Source organism: Sycon ciliatum, chromosome 1 (assembly GCF_964019385.1).
Source record: "Sycon ciliatum chromosome 1, ocSycCili1.1, whole genome shotgun sequence".
NCBI classification, from domain to species: Eukaryota; Metazoa; Porifera; class Calcarea; order Leucosolenida; family Sycettidae; genus Sycon; species Sycon ciliatum.
In genome coordinates, this window is record NC_088643.1 from 26,985,648 (window position 1) to 27,003,147 (window position 17,500).

Consider the following 17,500-nt stretch of genomic DNA (forward strand, 5'->3'; position numbering starts at 1 on the left):
TGAACCAGCTGTTTGGTCACGCACACTTCCTCAACCAAATGTGCCACTAGTGGGGCCTGGTAAAGCTGCATGCCGGGCATCTCACCCAGGCACTTGATGATCCGGGTGATTCGTAAGTAGTTGTGCGTGTGCGTCAGTAAGTTGGCATAGCGCGACTTCCAATTACCGGCACGGCCTACCTCGCCGGTTTGCTCGTCGATAAGCTTCAGGCCGTAGAAGTTCAGCATCATTTTGTAAGACTTGAGGAGTCGTCCGCGTGACACTGGATCACCGGTGATTGCCTTAGCCTCATCAGCTTGCAGTGCTTGTGCCGACCAATTCATTCCATTCGATTCACTTATTGGAAAAAGCCATTGGATATAGGAATGGTTGTACTCTAAATGACCGAGGTCCTGCCACCAATCTCTGTGGATGTCATCAATGTACACTCTGCATGGTGCTGCAGCAATCTTGCCACTGTAGAACAGGGTGTTTTTGTTGGCTGTGCTTTGCCGATCACTGGTCGCAGACCTGCTGGCTGCGGCAGGAAGATCATCCTGCGGTGTGTCGGACCATTCATCGCTGTCCGTCTCATGCTCACTCTCACTTCCCGCTAGTTGCTTTATGGCGGCTGTATGTGCAGCAGCAAACATGCCGTCGTCCCGTGCTGCTGCTGCTGCTGCACTGTGTTGTGATGAGGCTGTTGGAGGGGACGGCACTTCGTCATCCATACTTGCTGCTGAACAGTCTGGACTACTGGAGAACTGTTCAATGTCAGTGTACTGTAGTTGGTGTGGAGAATCACTGTTGCCTGCACCGGCGGCACTGCCTGGCGTCGTCGGCACGGAGTACTCCATCGTGTCACACATACTGCCGCTGTCGCCGCCACCACTGTCTTTTTCTGTCTTGTCAACAGCACGGCCAACGTTCATGGCTGCCGTCCCCAGCACTGGTGCTGTGACCCGGTGTCCACCGCTGCTGCTGCTACCTCCACTGTTAGCACGGTGTTGCTGATGCGGCAGGGAAGTGCGCGGCGCAGTGTCCTCAGTATGATCGTGTTCATCATACAGGTCTGATCCACCGCCGCCAGTTTCAGAGTATTCATCAGTACTCTCACCGTCCATATCCTCCTCCTCATTGTCCTTCTCCTCATTGTCTAGCTGTGCAGCAGCACGCATGCTGGAGTCTTCACACACCTTCACCACCACCGTACTGCCACTGCCATTGCTGGCGATGAGAGATTTGAAACGCTCACGCTCGTTCCTGTCACACACAGCTTCAGTCCAAAAGTTCTTCAGACTTCGCTTGGCATCCACTAGCTCCTTGGTGATGTGAACTTCACGCACAAGATGCGCCACCAATGCAGTTTGGTAACACTGCATAGCGTGCATCTCACCCAAGCACTTGATGATACGGGTGATTCGTAAGTAGTTGTGCGTGTGCGTCAGTAAGTTGGCATAGCGCGACTTCCAATTACCGGCACGGCCTACCTCGCCGGTTTGCTCGTCGATAAGCTTCAGGCCGTAGAAGTTCAGCATCATTTTGTAAGACTTGAGGAGTCGTCCGCGTGACACTGGATCACTGGTGATCGCCTTAGCCTCATCAGCTTGCAGTGCTTGTGCCGACCAATTCATTCCACTCGATTCACTTATTGGAAAAAGCCACTGGATATAGGAGTGGTCGTACTCTAAATGACCGAGGTCCTGCCACCAATCTCTGTGGATGTCATCAATGTACACTCCATGGGGAACTGTAGCTATTTGTCCAGAGTAGAATAGCCAGTTCTTGTTCAGCCGCCCAACACGAGTCTGCTTGTCTGACATGTGCCCGCTCCGCTGCAGCTCTAGACTCTTCGAAGCAGCTGAACCTGCGTCGTTATCGTCATTGCTGTCACCATCATAATCATCACCCACCTGCGCTGGACGACTCCTCCGCCATATGCTGATATTATTAACTACATGCGAGTCATCTCTCACAGCAGCAGCAGCAGCAGGCTCACCATCCTGAGTCTGGAACTGTTCCAAGTCCAAGTTGTTGCCTTGAAGACTGGCTGTCTGGTGGCGCTCTTCAACGCCCGCCATTCTAGCTGCTGGTGTTGTTGTTTCGACGTTGGCAAGCTGATTGTCGACCCCACGCGCAGCGCCCCGCCGGCTGACTTGAACGAACTGATCTAGTCGAAGCTGCTTGGACTTCTTTGCAAAGCCTCCCTTCGCCTTACTCGTAGTTGTAGGCTTGTTAGTCTTACGTCCTGCACTACTATTGGGTTGAGCACGAGCACGAGCACGTTTGGACTCCATCTACAATACGATGCAGTCGGATTTCCCAGTTCCAAATCCTAATGGCAATAATAATATTTCAATGAAACAGTCAGATGCCTGCCCGTGTGGCTCTACGGTTTCGATGCCCAGGCGGGCGGCCATGCCAAACTGGACCCTTTGACTTTGTTGGCCCAACCTACATCGTGAAACTGGCTGTCAACTGTCCAACAGGCAACAATGCGGGCGATATACTGATTCTTGTCACTTTCAGAATACTGTAATTATTATTTTCATCATTCTGGTTCCGCGCCATTTGTTTCGACTCAAAAGGGGAATTCCCCTTTCGCTACCAAAATTGCAAAAACGGCTGTGTACAGCACATACTGTGTGTGTGTGTGTGTGTGTGTGTGTGTGTGTCCGTTGTGTGTGTGTGTGTGTGTGTGTGTGTGTGGTGTGTGTGTGTATGTTTTTTCCACTTCAAGGTACCAGTGCATCGATCTAGTGTCTGCTTTGATCAAAGCAGCGTGCTGTCTAGACTATTGGTTACCCCAGCGGCAAGTGTAGGGTGTGCATAGGTATCTGTCTTGGCCGTCCTATTCCGATGTACTCCGTGTGGTGTAGACCAGGTGTGCATTGGGGGGTCGATTCACATGCACATGGCTTCGCCAGTTGTGTGGATTAGACAGTTATCTGGCGCTTGTCTTGATCTGTTTCGATCAGAATCAGATCCGCTATCGTTGCTATAAAGAGAAAATCTGTGGGTGCACATCCAGTGCATTTGCAGATTTGCGTGCTTCTCTTGCGACGGGCGTATACATGGTACATGGTATGTGTGTTCTCTGTCCCGGTCTCGGACTAAAATTCTATCCAGTAGGGGAGGACGTAAGATTTCCTGGTTACCTTACTACTGGTAGTACCAAGAGTAGATAAACACTGTTTATCTACTCTTGGTAGTACCAATGAGTTGGAATACGTTCCGCGGCAGAGAAATTGATTATTATGGTTGCAGGACTACACTGACTGTGGCAGGCAACAGTAAGACAGTAGAGAAAGCTAGTACTTACGAACATACACAAGTATTCATCAAATCAGAAAAAATTCACGGTTCGCGTGAGACTCGGCTGGAAGCCGAGTTTTCCGCATCCGCAGGAAGGAACGCCACCACCCTCTAGGATTCAAGGCGCAGATGCAGCTCCTAAAGCGGTGGGAGGTGAGTAGATCAGACCCACCACAAAGTGGTCAAAGCCCAAAAAAATCCCATTCGCGACCCTGGTATCCCCTGTTTCCTAATTATGGTCTTAGATCTATAGACCATCCCACTATGCCTCCAACTCATATTGGATTAAGAGTGAAGAGCACCCCCCCCCACACACACACACACATTCGCCGGCGTTGTTGACGACAAACATTAGGCCGAGTTTTTCTTCAATAAAAGACCTCTCACAGCAGAGTAGCACTGCAACAGGTGACTTTCTTACAACCCTTCGACATGCTGAGTGGTAACGACAGTGTCTACAAATAAACAAAACTGTCAAAAGGACGAAAACGATGAAAACAAGAGGATGAAAGCGGTGAAAACAAAAGGACATAAAAATATAAAATATAGTGCCGAAACGCACTGCTAAATGCCACATGCTAACAGGGATACTATCAAGGAGTGCAGTGCATGTGCTGCAAGCAGCATGATTTAAACCATACATCACACTGGGCACAGCAAATGACGAACAACAGAAATTTGAACAAAACGCCACAACTCGGTACGGATAGTCTTCTGAAATAATTTACTAAATGCCAAATTCTGCTAGAATACTGTACAAATAAAAGCAATGGATGATAAAATTTGCCATACTAAATGCCAAGAGAGTAAAATGCTATATACTCGAAAAGTAATCTGTACTCAATCTCCAAAGTAATCTGTAAGTAATAAACAAGTGTAAAGAGAATGTCCTAGAAAGGTGGCACTCAGTTGCGTGGAAACTCCAGTGGATAGGCAACGATGCTGCCTGATGACAAACCAGCCAGAACAAACCTAAGAAAAAGAAATCAAACACAAGAAATGTGACAACCAGGATTATTATAAAAAAAGAGAGGACCATAAGTTATCTGTTTTGTCCAACACTAACAATTATAAGCAGGACCTTTTTAATTTTAATCCTTGGCTCTCCATCTGAGGATTATTATTAAAGGGGAAGTCCGGTGAAAAATTTAAATTTCACAGTCCGTAGAGTTCGGGGCGCTGAGTCGAATGGTCTTTGTCCGAGGAGGCTGCCGCCTATGGTTCGTCAGATACGCCCAATCGAACATGTGCGAATTTGAGCGCGCCTCACCCAGATCCAGGTGATGACGTCACAGCGTGCAGCCAGGTAGCCACACCATCTAGATGTGTACAAAACGGCCAAATTCGGAGCGCGTTCGATTGGGGAACCGTTTGTCGCAGCTTCTTCGGACCAAGACCATTCGATTCAGTGTTACAAACACTACGTACCCTGTGATTTTCAGCTCGGTAAACCTCGAGGTTATACTGTATTTTTAGCCGTTTCCGAGTTGGACTTTTTCTGTCGGCATGCACCATGTGCACTGGCCTCTACGGCTCTACAAATGCGCTGCGTGCATGCTAGCACACACTCATCACACACGGAACTCCTCCCGCACTGCCGTGCTGGGGTAGGTACAACAAGACTCGAGTCACAACTCACGAGACTCAGAAAACTAGTCAACACACGGACTTGTCATGTACTACACTCGTATCAGTCGAACAGTCATGTAGTCAGAGAACGAGCGTTTCTCCTTGCCGGTGCCGGTGGTTGTGCTTTGAGATGAGAAAGAAAAATTTAGTTTTCCGCTCCCGCCTCATTATTTTATGCTACAGCGATGAGTGCACAACCGTGACAAGTGACAAAACAGCGAACAGCTCCCGGACCTAGAACTTTCAGATCCCGTAGTGTTGCGAGCGATGAGTCGTGCCCGTGGCTCAAAGAGCCTGCACTGTTCTCCAATTGAGTAGTCCGAAATATGCCAAGTTCGCACCAAAACATCACCATGTGGCAGGCTACTGGAGTCTAAGCGAATCGGCATGGAACAACATTTAGAGCACTCGCATCACTCTTCTCCATTTTGGCGACTCTGCTCTCCAGCAATCTGATAATTATATCAGCCTCGTCTGCAATAGCTGCTGCTTCTTCATCAGTCGGAAACTCAGTAGCACTCACTCTTGACCGGCCCGCGCGGCCATTTCTTTAGCTGAATACCGAGGTTCTCAGCCCCAGACCGAACTCATGAAGGGCAGCCATGGCTGCATCCTCACTCTCACAAGGAGTTACGTCTTCGGAGTCGCTTGCACCACCTACTATGGGTCGCCAAATCATTCGAAATAGCACTGACACTATTGCTTTCACGCACTCCTTTTGAACTAGCTGCACGCTATGACGTTGCGGAGGGTGTGGCGCGGCCGCATGACGTCATGGCGCAGCCCCCGAAACTCAGTTTTTCAAACGGAAATATCTCGAGAACGCTTTGTCGGAGACACGTGGGACCAACACCATTCGACTCAGCGGCCGAAACTCTACCGACCCTGAAATCTAAATTTTTCACCGGACTTCCCCTTTAATAAGCATTCCCGCGTTGAAGTGTAGCAGCAGTATGCTGCGTCCACAGCTTCGCTTATGCTGAATTGCTTGTGTGAGAGGAGAGGGGAGAGAAAGCAGCGAGGCAATCAACATCAGATGTGTGACAATAACATGATGGCTACAACAAAAGAATTGCGCTCCAAATTCTACTTTGCAAGTTGTGCGGCGCATGCCATTAGAAACAAATAGCAAAGAAGACGCCCGCCCTACCATCTCACATCACCCCGGCAGAAGTTCCAAGCAGCAACCGGTGTGTTGGAAAACTCCCATGGATTGTGGGTATTTTGAGTTTAGCATCTACTTCAATCAGCACTGCAATGCTAGCCAGTGAAAAAGTGACCACCGCTACGCTTTCTGTGCCCAGGGACCAGGTTCAAGTAACCCCTGACGCCATGCAGCTCTGCAACCCAGCTTAGTTCACACCTCAGCAACAGTGCAACTCGTGGTGCTGTTCTTGAGCCAGTGGTCCGACTTCACTGGCCAGCAAAATAGCTGGAAGAACGGCCACCAGAATGCTCATGAATTTAGATAGTGTAGTGTCGCATATAAAAGCATGACCTGTGCAGAAGCATGACTCGAATAGAAGCCGATTTTCCAAGCGCGCTGTGACACAGAAGCATGATTCGAATAGAAGCCGCTTTCTGCAAAGTACATGTGCAAGTACATACGTGCCAGTATGCACTGCACAGTGTAGACTGATCATGTTGACGTAGAAGCATGTTTTGAATAGAAGCATAACTTGAATAGAAGCATGGTTTGAACCCCGGCTTATACGGCCGTAAGCACCTGCTTTTATACGAGACATTACGGTATGCATCAACATGGGAATAATGTTGGCATAAACGCAGCACGATGGTGACGTATGGTCGGACAGGTCTGCACTAGTCTAGCAGTGGAGTACTGAAAGTCTGCAACTGCATGTACTCACCGTTCATCTGCTGTAGTTGTCAGTGCTCGCACACTACTCTCTGCACCGGGATAGACGAGTATGGACGCAAGGTCAGAGCAGCGTCGCACCTCCACTGTGCGTGCAATGCCACCTAGCACCAGATGGCGGCCGTCCTGGCTCACTGCCACAGCCTGAACATGCACACATACACATGTACATATGTACACACACACACGCACACACGCACGCACCCACACGCACACACACACAGGTGTACATGGACACGCACACGCACACGGACACACAAACATATATAAACCATGATGTTGCAACAAAGCGGACAGCAGCAGCAGCAATTGCGGGGCATCATCATCATCATCATCATCATCATCATCATCATCATCGTCGTCGCTATCAGCTAACATAGCCCAGTGCCGAGTAAATAGCAGTGTACATGTAGTGCATGGAACATAATTATAGGAAAGGTGACAGGCTCCAAAATTGCTTTTTTCCACCACACAGCACACAATTAAGGATGGAGACTATTTCCTTGGAAAGTAGCAAGGTAAATTCAAGAAGGTGAGAAACTGCTGCAGCGTGCACATACAAATTCGGTACTTTCCAAACTCATTCATTAGTAAGTCAAAATCTCTATCCTGTCCGAGATTGGTTGGTGTTTTCCCCTCTTGGTGAGATTGTAGGCAGTGCTGCTTTCTTTCTTTCCTTCAACAAGGGGGATGGAAAAGTTGCTCTAAGGAGGGTCATGTCTTTTTTGAAGTTTTTTCATCAACTTTGTAGAAACAAGAAATACACACACACGCACGCGCGTGCGCGCCCACGCCCACGCCCACGCACACACACACACACAGACACACACACACACACGCACACACACGCACACGCACAGATGAATGAACGCAAGTGCACACCGTCTCATCACACACACGCTTACCAAGGCCTGGTCAACTAGCATTTTGCATGCCAGCTGTTCTCCAGTATTGGAGAAAACAGCCAACACACCACTGCCATCAGCATAGAGTAGTACAACGTGACCACATGCTGTGATCTTCACATGATGAGGACGAACACACGTAGGTAATCCACGAGTGGCTTTAGGTTGCACTGAATGTAACACTTCTCCATGGCAGGTGTGCACTAGACAACGGCCACCTGAACACAGTCACACACACGTTCACCAATACTGCTCAAGAAAAAGTAGAAAAAAATAGATTGAAAGGCTCAAGAGGGGTTCGAACCCTCGATCTTCGGTTTACAAGACCGACGCCTTACCACTTGGCCATTGAGCCGCCCACGCATATTCTTCTGCCTACGCGCAACTTGACTGAAAGTCATCAAACCCACCAGGATCGTCAGTGGGTGGGTGGGTGTGGGAGAGGGCAAATTATGTTCAGGACGACATGAAAAAAACTGGCAAAAAGGAAAAGTTGTCAAGACAAATAAAATGACAATGTGATGTTTACCCTGGCGGAAAAGGGGAAAGTTTTTCACAACGCCTCCAGGGGACCTGGAAAGGGCTTTGGGAGAGCACAGAAAGCAGAATGCGAGGTTTGCCATTGGTATTGCTTTTGTATACAATTCTGGAGCATTGTTGTGCACCCCTTGGGTTTGATCTGCCACCCCCTTTGCTACAGTGCTTGCTCCACTTTGGTCACGTCTTGCTTGTTGCTCGCATGGCACATGGCCCGGGGACATCAGTAGGTCCATACGAAGTGAACAGGTGATTTGACGGTACAGAAACGCTGCCCGTGATCACTCAGCTGTGATTCACTGACACTCTGACAGGAAAATATCTACTCTTGTAGTTGACGCGGTCGCCGAGAGTTGAATCACAAATCACGTCATGTCCACCATTGCAAAGGTTGAGGTCAAGCACCAAACATTTTGCCCTTTATCAACTACAAGTACGAGGATCAAACTTCGTTCAGTTGAAGCCAATGGAACTTGGCAGAGCTTCAAACTTCCACGCAGTTCCCACATCTCATACCAACTGCTTGGTAAGTACAGTCGACCTACCTTTAGAACCATATATGTGCGTCACATTACATGATTTTTTTCATTTGTTTATGCTCTTCATAGCTTCAAGAACGCGTGCACAAGCATTTTCTATGAACATTATGCAGGCAAGATGATGAAATAAATATCCCAACCTGCCAAATAGTTCAAAGTGTACACCAACCACTGTGGACGTGTCACATCAAATTGTCCACGTGAAGGAAGCCGGGACGCAATATGGCAAGATCATGGCCATCAGTGTATACCGCAACATCCAATCACTTGAGGCGTTTGATACTAGAACTGTACACATGCAAGCATGTTGTGTGCTGGTGTCATTGGCTAAAGCTATGGGCAAGGAGAACGAAGAAGCGGTTCCTGTACTTCGAGAGACATGGCAGCATACCGTACTCGCACAAGATGCACAACCAGCCACATCGCACAAGATGTACAACCAGCCACATGCGAGCAACCTCATCAGTCTACTGCAGCTAGTCTCGCTCCAACCGTTCTTTCGCAGCTTCCATCTTCCAGGTGTAGGCAGCATTCGAGTATTTGAGTTGAATTGTGAAGAGAAGAGAACTCAGATGGCATCGAGAATAGTCTTCAAGCCTCAAGGAAAAAGAAGAAGACACTTCGATCAAGCATGTGGTTCCAACACGTGGAAACACAGCACTCTATGCGCAGAATGACCTTCAAATTGCAAAAATACCAACGAGCCACTTGAAAAATACGAATAAAAAGGCTCAAGAGGGGTTTGAACCCTCGATCTTCGGTTTACAAGACCGACGCCTTACCACTTGGCCATTGAGCCACACGCACGGAGGAATTGTCGGCAGAATGTACTGTGCCTTTGAGACAAAGTTCACAGTGTGCATGGCGATGAGTATAACAATGAGCTAACCTTGTGAGCATGAGACGACTTTACCAACATCAGCATTGACCGCCACACTGACGATAGCTAGCTCATGACCAGTCAGGATAGCCTGCGCACTGGCACTGTCCGCTGTACAAACATCACCAACACAAAGACAACAACGACGACAAAGACAAAAATAACAACAACTCATAAAAATAACCATAATAAATACCCCAGCAATGCTCTACCACAAAGCTATGATGACGTCATCCCAGCAGAGAAGGTTCAACATCTTCATATTTCAAAACTCGTGCTTCCTGTGCAACTATACAGGCTAGTGGGACCCAGCACTCACGGTACCCTACTACACTTCATGGAGGCAGTACGGGCTCAAATCTTAGTGCAGTACGGGCTCAAATCTTAGTGCAGTACGGGCTCAAATCTTAGTGCGGTGGCCCTCGGAAGCCGAGATAAGCATGCTCTGGAAAATTGTAGACTTGCAGCATATAACGATAATCCCAGCTCGGCACCAATGAGCAGTGTCCACATTTACAATGCATATCATGATATCACACTGCACACTGCACACTACACCACTGCACACTACACCACTGCACACTACACCACTGCACACTACACCACTGCACACTACACCACTGCACACTACACCACTACACCACTGCACACTACACCACTGCACACTACACTACTGCACACTATACCACTGCACACTACACCACTGCACACTACACCACTGCACACTACACCACTGCACACTACACCACTGCACACTACACCACTACACACTACACCACTGCACACTACACCACTGCACACTACACCACTGCACACTATACCACTGCACACTACACCACTGCACACTACACCACTGCACACTACACCACTGCACACTACACCACTGCACACTACACCACTGCACACTACACCACTGCACACTACACCACTGCACACTACACCACTGCACACTACACCACTGCACACTACACCACTGCACACTACACCACTGCACACTACACCACTGCACACTACACCACTGCACACTACACCACTGCACACTACACCACTGCACACTACACCACTGCACACTACACCACTGCACACTACACCACTGCACACTACACCACTGCACACTACACCACTACACACTACACCACTGCACACTACACCACTGCACACTACACCACTGCACACTACACCACTGCACACTACATCACTGCACACTACACCACTGCACCACTGCACACCACGCCACTGCACACCGCACAGCGCGCATCACACAGCAAGCTCTAGTGGTAGCTTCTCTCAGTATGACCTTACCTCCCTGGTCATGATCAGAAGATATAATCCTGTGAAGCGTGTTAGACCAATGCCATAGCAATACGGTGGCATCACGGGATCCAGACACCACAATAGCACGGTTACCAGCCACAGTGTCTGCTGAGTAGGCTACACAGGTCACCAGGTCACGATGACCAAACACCGACTGCACAAGACGACCTGTGTACACACATGCGCACGCACGCACACACGCGCACACACACACACACGCACGCACGCACGCACACGGGTGCACACACGTCCGCATACACAAATCACATGCATGTGCATTAGTACTTCAAGTGCATAAAACAAACAAAAAGGTTGATAGGTGGCACAATACTTGAGCATCACCTGAACAACGAGTACTGCTCAACAGTGTGATTCAACGGGTCTAAGGCTGTGTTTACACGACAACAAACACACGGCCAGTTTTCCGTTTTTGATTCCGTATTTCTTGCGCCTTTCCGTTTCAGACCGTTTACACGATCAATTGGGACGTCACACTGCACTCTGGGGAGTGGTGACTGCCTTGCAGGCACCTCACAAGAAAATGAAGTTTACCGTCGTGATCAGACACCCCAAACTACAACGCCAATACGCCATGGTGACAGTTCACAAGCACATCTCCAGGCCCCCCCCCCCCCCCCCGACACACACACAATCATGATCTCTTCCCCTCCTACCCTGCTCACCCCACCAGCATAACCAGCACTACCAGCACTACCAGCACTACCAGCACTACCAGCACTACCAGCACTACCAGCACTACCAGCACTACCAGCACTACCAGCACTACCAGCACTACTAGGATAGTAACCAGCACTACCAGAAGCAAAGCTCCTAGCAGCAGCAGCAGCAGCAGCAGCAGCAGCAGCAGCAGCAGCAGCAGCAGCAGCAGCAGCAGCAGCAGCACCACACGCATAGCACATACTTGATTCAGTAGCGAAACACTTGAGGCTGTAGTCCCAGTATCCAGCAGCTATGATATGCCGACAGTCCTCAGTGACTGTGAAGCAATTCGGTGATGGAGCTATGCTCTGATCAAGTGGTTCACCTAGACGTCGATAGCGTGCACCACTCTTTGTGCCTGAGAAAACACACACGCACAGTCATACCAAACACACACACACAGTTATACCACACATACACTGTCATACCATACACATAGTCAATCATACCACGCACAGTCGTACCACACACAGTCGTACCACACACAGACATACCACACACAGTCATACCACACACAGTCATACCACACACGGTCATACCATACGCAGTCATTCCATACACAGTCGTACCATACACAGTCATACCACACACAGTCATACCACACACAGTCATGCCACACACAGTCATGCCACACACAGTCATACCACACACAGTCATGCCACACACACAGTCATACCACACACAGTCATACCACACACAGTCATACCACACACAGTCATACCACACACAGTCATACCACACACAGTCATGCCACACACAGTCATGCCACACACAGTCATACCACACACAGTCATGCCACACATACACAGTCATACCGCACACAGTCATACCACACACAGTCATACCACACACAGGCATACCACACACAGTCATACCACACACAGGCATACCACACACAGGCATATCACACACACACAGGCATATCACACAAAGGCATACCACACACACAGGCATATCACACAAAGGCATACCACACAGTCATGCATATTTAAAGCATTAGATATTACATGTACTACATATGTATCCTGTTCCCGGGTAGACGTGCATTGCATTTATTACAGAAAATATTGACCAAAATGGAAAAAATTCATGGTGTATCTCTGTGGCCATGTAGTTTATACCCCATACTGACTAAAAAAAGTATTTAAATATAGACAAGATGGAATGTAGAATTCTGCAGGGGACCGGAGAGCTTATTCACGTACACCAGTGCTGTCACCACCCAGGAAAATACGGTACAGCTCTACATACCCAACCCTAGACCCTATTGCTTGAAAACAGTCCACATTGGCTGCACGACCTCACTGAAACTGTACAGCAGCAGCAGCAGCAGCAGCTGAATAGCATAATCAACATGCTGAATGCATGCCCAGATTGAGCTGGACCCGTCTTCAAGTCTCAACTGTGAGAGTATAGATGGGGATGCACAATACCCCCCTCCCTGGTCCATATCCCCGGTCCATGTCCCTTGTCCATATCCCTGATCCATGTCCCCGATCCATGTCCCCGGGTCCATGTCCCCGGTCCATGTCCCCGGTCCATGTCCCCGGTCCATGTCCCTGGTCCATAACCCTGGTCCATGTCCCCAGTCCATGTCCCAAGCCCATGCCCCTGGTCCATGTCCCCGGTCCATGTCCCTGGTCCATGCCCCTGATCCATGTCACCGGTCCATGTCCCTAGTCCATGTCCCCAGTCCATGTCCCCGGTCCATGCCCCTGGTCCATACCTAACTCTGGATCGAGTTCCATCTGTGGCTCTGGTATCGACTGAGTGTTGAGAGCAACAGAGCACTTGTTCATGGCGAACATCTGATTACAGCTGATTGATGCAAGTGTGCCGCCGTTGCTGCTTGTCACAGACATAGACTGCTGAGACTGAGCTGCCATCAAATAGGCAATAGGAACATCAGGAGTAACTGACAACATCGCCACCGGCCCAGCTGCAGCAGACAACACACAATCAGTAGCAACACACAATGTAGCATACAACATACACCATACAAGTCAACACAAGGACAACCTAAGGATAACACAGGGCAACACCCTTCCATTCTACTGAGGATATGGGATATACTTAGTCATTAGGTATACAAGTACCCCAGTAAGTCCTTTCCAAAAGATCAGGTGTAGTGACGCCAATATACGGAATAGAGTGACATCATCAGCATCATTAAGTCATTAACCCATTCGGGTTGCTGTGGCAACAATGTCACGCCATTCCGTCCTTGTCTCTGTCCAGCGCTTGACCTGTATTAGCTTGTCTGCTCCATTTGCCTTCTTCACGCTGTCCGTCCATTTGACCGCTGGTCGTCCTCTCTTCCTTGACTGTATGACTGTATTGTGTTACCTCCCAAAAAGGTCATGATATCCAATCTCGAAAGTGTAAAAACACCATAGGGTAAAGCCCTCTTCACTACAAAAACATGGCTGGTTGATTGAAAAGTGGTCCTACCAGAGACGAACTTGTTGGACTGGCAGCTATGTCCCCACACACGCACTCAGGAACACACACGCACGCACACGCACACGAGCACGCACGCACGCACACACACACACACACAGACACACAGTTGGGTATACGAGTATACACAGTAGACAAAACAAGCAAGAGGACATGGTACATGTACTATAACTTACAGATGGTGTTGATGGGAATTGGGTACTGAGGCTGGGCATAATGCAAGGAAACACACACATGGCAACAAGTACAATGTACAATGTAACTCAAACTTTTTTTTTCTGAGCCTCTTGTACGGCAAAATTAATAAACCGATACAATCATGTCATGAAAATACAAAAGATGACCAAAATGATAATGTAACTCAAACTACCCTTGTCCGGCTTATGCTGGACCAGACCCTGCGTAACTAACAGCTTTTATATCTAGCAACTACTACCCGTCACAGATACATCCCGTATTTTTCCGGTTGTAAGTCGACCTTTTACGACTAAAAATAGAAGGAGAAAGGGTGGGGGTAGACTTACAACCGGGATTCGACTTATAACCGGGAACTATCAGTATCTTAAAAAAAATGACCTGCACTGCATGCACGAGTAGACCATGTGTACACACTTTTGCCAGTTTATTGGCCTTTTTTCAAGGATTAGGACGCTATACCCTCCAATAAGGAATGTTTACATGATTTTGTTGATGTGTTAGTAGCAGGGAGTGGTTAGTAGTGCTTCGTTGGGTGAAAACTTTAAAAAGCAGAATTGAGACCTCCGGATACGGGGGTCGACCTATAACCGGGGTCGACTTACAACCGGTAAAATACGGTAGTACTATTTTCCAGTTGACAACAACACAAACGGTAGAGAGAAGTGCAGTCACTCCTGTCCAAAGGCAAACGAAATGAGCGCAACTCATTTCGGCTTTGTTTGAGTGGTTTGGTCACACTCAACAGTCAGCACGGTTCTTCACCACATTCTTGTGTGCCAGTACGTACAGTATGTGGTCATGACTGCACTGAACACTGGACATGCACACGTATGCAGCACACACCCGTACAACACTCTGCAGGAAAACAGAACAGAGCCCTGTCGTCTACTATCTACCGGATACTGTAACCGCCCAATATTGGGTCACAAAATTTTCGCGATTTCTCAGACCCAGCTAGTTTACGATGGCAAATTTTCGTGGAACACTGTTGAAGTTGGATTTCACGATGGTTAATATTCACGTTTTGATCTTTTCTAATTGTCCACAATTGATCTTCTCGCAAAATTAGCAAACATTAATATAAAATAACTATTTCATGGACCTACAAGGACATGAAGCACCAAAAGAAGTGACAAACTGTTGTCACGGTTTCATGTTGAGCTGCGAGGGACCAGTCATTCGCGCACACACTCTACCCTTTGTTTTCTCTGCTTATGGGCTGTGAGCCATGCATAATTGTTTTTCTCGTATAACCAGTATGGAATCCAAACACTAATGTTATGCAATGCATACATGCTGTCCTGTCTACTGTTTTTGCTCTTCCCGCGGGTGCATTAAAATAAAGAAGTCTCATCTCGCCTGCTGATTGGCCGCAGCGAAGCACACGGCGACTACAACTATAACTTGGTGTTACACTTGGTGACAAGCTGATAAGGCGTCCTCGTGTCTTCACCGTCCTGCACCTCGTTGAATCATGTTACGGGAAGATACGGAAACAGGGTAGAAGCAAGTACTTGAGGAGGAGCGACTTGTCACATCACAAGCAATTCTGCTTTTGGACAGGTGAGCTCCAGTGCAAACTGACCAAAGGTGACATCATTCATATAACAGTAGATCATATGGAAGCCTTCAAGCTACCTAAAGAGTTTAACGAGCAAAAGTCACCAGGGTGGAACATCTAGTATTCCCCTTGTTTCTGTTGGTGCGATTCAAGATCCTGATCAAGTTGCTGTGATAAAGCTTTACTTGTCTGTTCTGCACCCTGCTCTTGGTTGTTGAATTCAACGCTGTGCTGTTGTGAATGCTGGCTGCTGCTGCTCTGTAGGTCCTGATCACCAGGATTGGTGCATGCGATTGCCATTGTCCCAGGACATCAGAGTTGCAGATGACTGCGCTGTTCTTCGCCAAGTAAGTGGGCACACCAAACCTTTTGCGTTTGGCTCCAAAGCATGGGGTGACATATTAACAGCTCTCGTATACCAGTTGCCAGGAGTCAAGCCCAGAACAACCAGGGAGAGAGTATAACCAGAACAATCAGGGAGAGGGTAATTCACCTAGTGGTGCTCCAACTTGGTGTTACACTTGGCGACAAGCTGATAAGGCGTCCTCGTGTCTTCACCGTCTTGCACCTCATTGAATCATGTTACGGGAAGATGCGGAAACAGGGTAGAAGCAAGTACTTGAGGAGGAGCGACTTGTCAGCCAGGGCAGCAATCCAAAGATACGTACAGGAGATCAGGTCCGCCGCAAGTCTGATTGCGACCTGACGAACAACACGGAAATTCGCAAGAGCAACCAACTCATCAATGGCCTCCTCAAGGAGAAGAAACGGAAGGGAGAGGAGACTTCTGTGAAGCATAAATCTGCGATTTCAGACGCCTACTTTGGCGAAATCCAAGCAACGGAAGATGCTTGGAAATTGATTCACAGCGTCTGACTTCACATCACAAGCAACTCTGCTTTTGGACAGGTGAGCTCCAGTGCAAACTGACCAAAGGTGACATCATTCATATAACAGTAGATCATATGGAAGCCTTCAAGCTACCTAAAGAGTTTAACGAGCAAAAGTCACCAGGGTGGTACATCTGGTATTCCCCTTGTTTCTGTTGGTGCGATTCAAGATCCTGATCAAGTTGCTGTGATAAAGCTTTACTTGTCTGTTCTGCACCCTGCTCTTGGTTGTGGTTGTTGAATTCAACGCTGTGCTGTTGTGAATGCTGGCTGCTGCTGCTCTGTAGGTCCTGATCACCAGGATTGGTGTACGCGATTGCCATTATCCCAGGACATCAGAGTTGCAGAGGACTGCGCTGTTCTTCGCCAAGTAAGTGGGCACACCAAACCTTTTGCGTTTGGCTCCAAAGCACGGGGTGACATATTAACAGCTCTCGCATACCAGTTGCCAGGAGTCAAGCCCAGAACAATCAGGGAGAGGGTAATTCACCTAGTGGTGCTCCAACTGAAGGGTGACAAGACTGACAAGACTTCTACAAAACAGTAAGTACTGTAGTTGCTTGACAAAGATGGGGTAGGGGGGGGGGGGGGGGTAGGGGGAAGGAAAATAGTACTGTTTGTGTTGTGAAGTTCTTGCTTGACGAAATTGGAATCACGCCGCACGGTTCGAAACTCGGTATAGCGGAACACAGATCTG

At 48.4% G+C, this 17,500-nt stretch overlaps 2 protein-coding genes and 2 non-coding genes across 4 annotated transcripts in view; all 4 read right to left on the minus strand.

The window, feature by feature from the left end:
• LOC135821019 (uncharacterized) overlaps window positions 1-2,503 on the minus strand; it is a 3,056-nt gene extending 553 nt beyond the window's left edge. Inside the window, exon 1 of the mRNA XM_065334072.1 lies at window positions 1-2,503. This exon is cut by the window's left edge and continues 553 nt beyond it. Within this exon, the coding sequence (XP_065190144.1) occupies window positions 1-2,276 (2,276 nt within the window). The 5' untranslated portion in view covers window positions 2,277-2,503.
• A 1,152-nt stretch (window positions 2,504-3,655) lies between these two features.
• LOC135821027 (lipopolysaccharide-responsive and beige-like anchor protein) overlaps window positions 3,656-17,500 on the minus strand; it is a 78,134-nt gene continuing 64,289 nt past the window's right edge. The window contains exons 57-64 of the mRNA XM_065334084.1: window positions 14,331-14,361; window positions 13,421-13,633; window positions 11,897-12,052; window positions 10,963-11,142; window positions 9,670-9,771; window positions 7,705-7,922; window positions 6,792-6,943; window positions 3,656-4,266 (exon numbers count right to left, since the gene is read on the minus strand). Coding sequence (XP_065190156.1) covers window positions 4,200-4,266; window positions 6,792-6,943; window positions 7,705-7,922; window positions 9,670-9,771; window positions 10,963-11,142; window positions 11,897-12,052; window positions 13,421-13,633; window positions 14,331-14,361 — 1,119 coding nt within the window. The 3' untranslated portion in view covers window positions 3,656-4,199. The remainder of the gene's footprint in view (window positions 4,267-6,791; window positions 6,944-7,704; window positions 7,923-9,669; window positions 9,772-10,962; window positions 11,143-11,896; window positions 12,053-13,420; window positions 13,634-14,330; window positions 14,362-17,500) is intronic.
• Window positions 7,988-8,059, minus strand: Trnat-ugu (transfer RNA threonine (anticodon UGU)). The gene has a single exon. It is a non-coding gene; the product is annotated as a tRNA-Thr (tRNA).
• Trnat-ugu (transfer RNA threonine (anticodon UGU)) lies at window positions 9,508-9,579 on the minus strand. Its single transcript has one exon. It is a non-coding gene; the product is annotated as a tRNA-Thr (tRNA).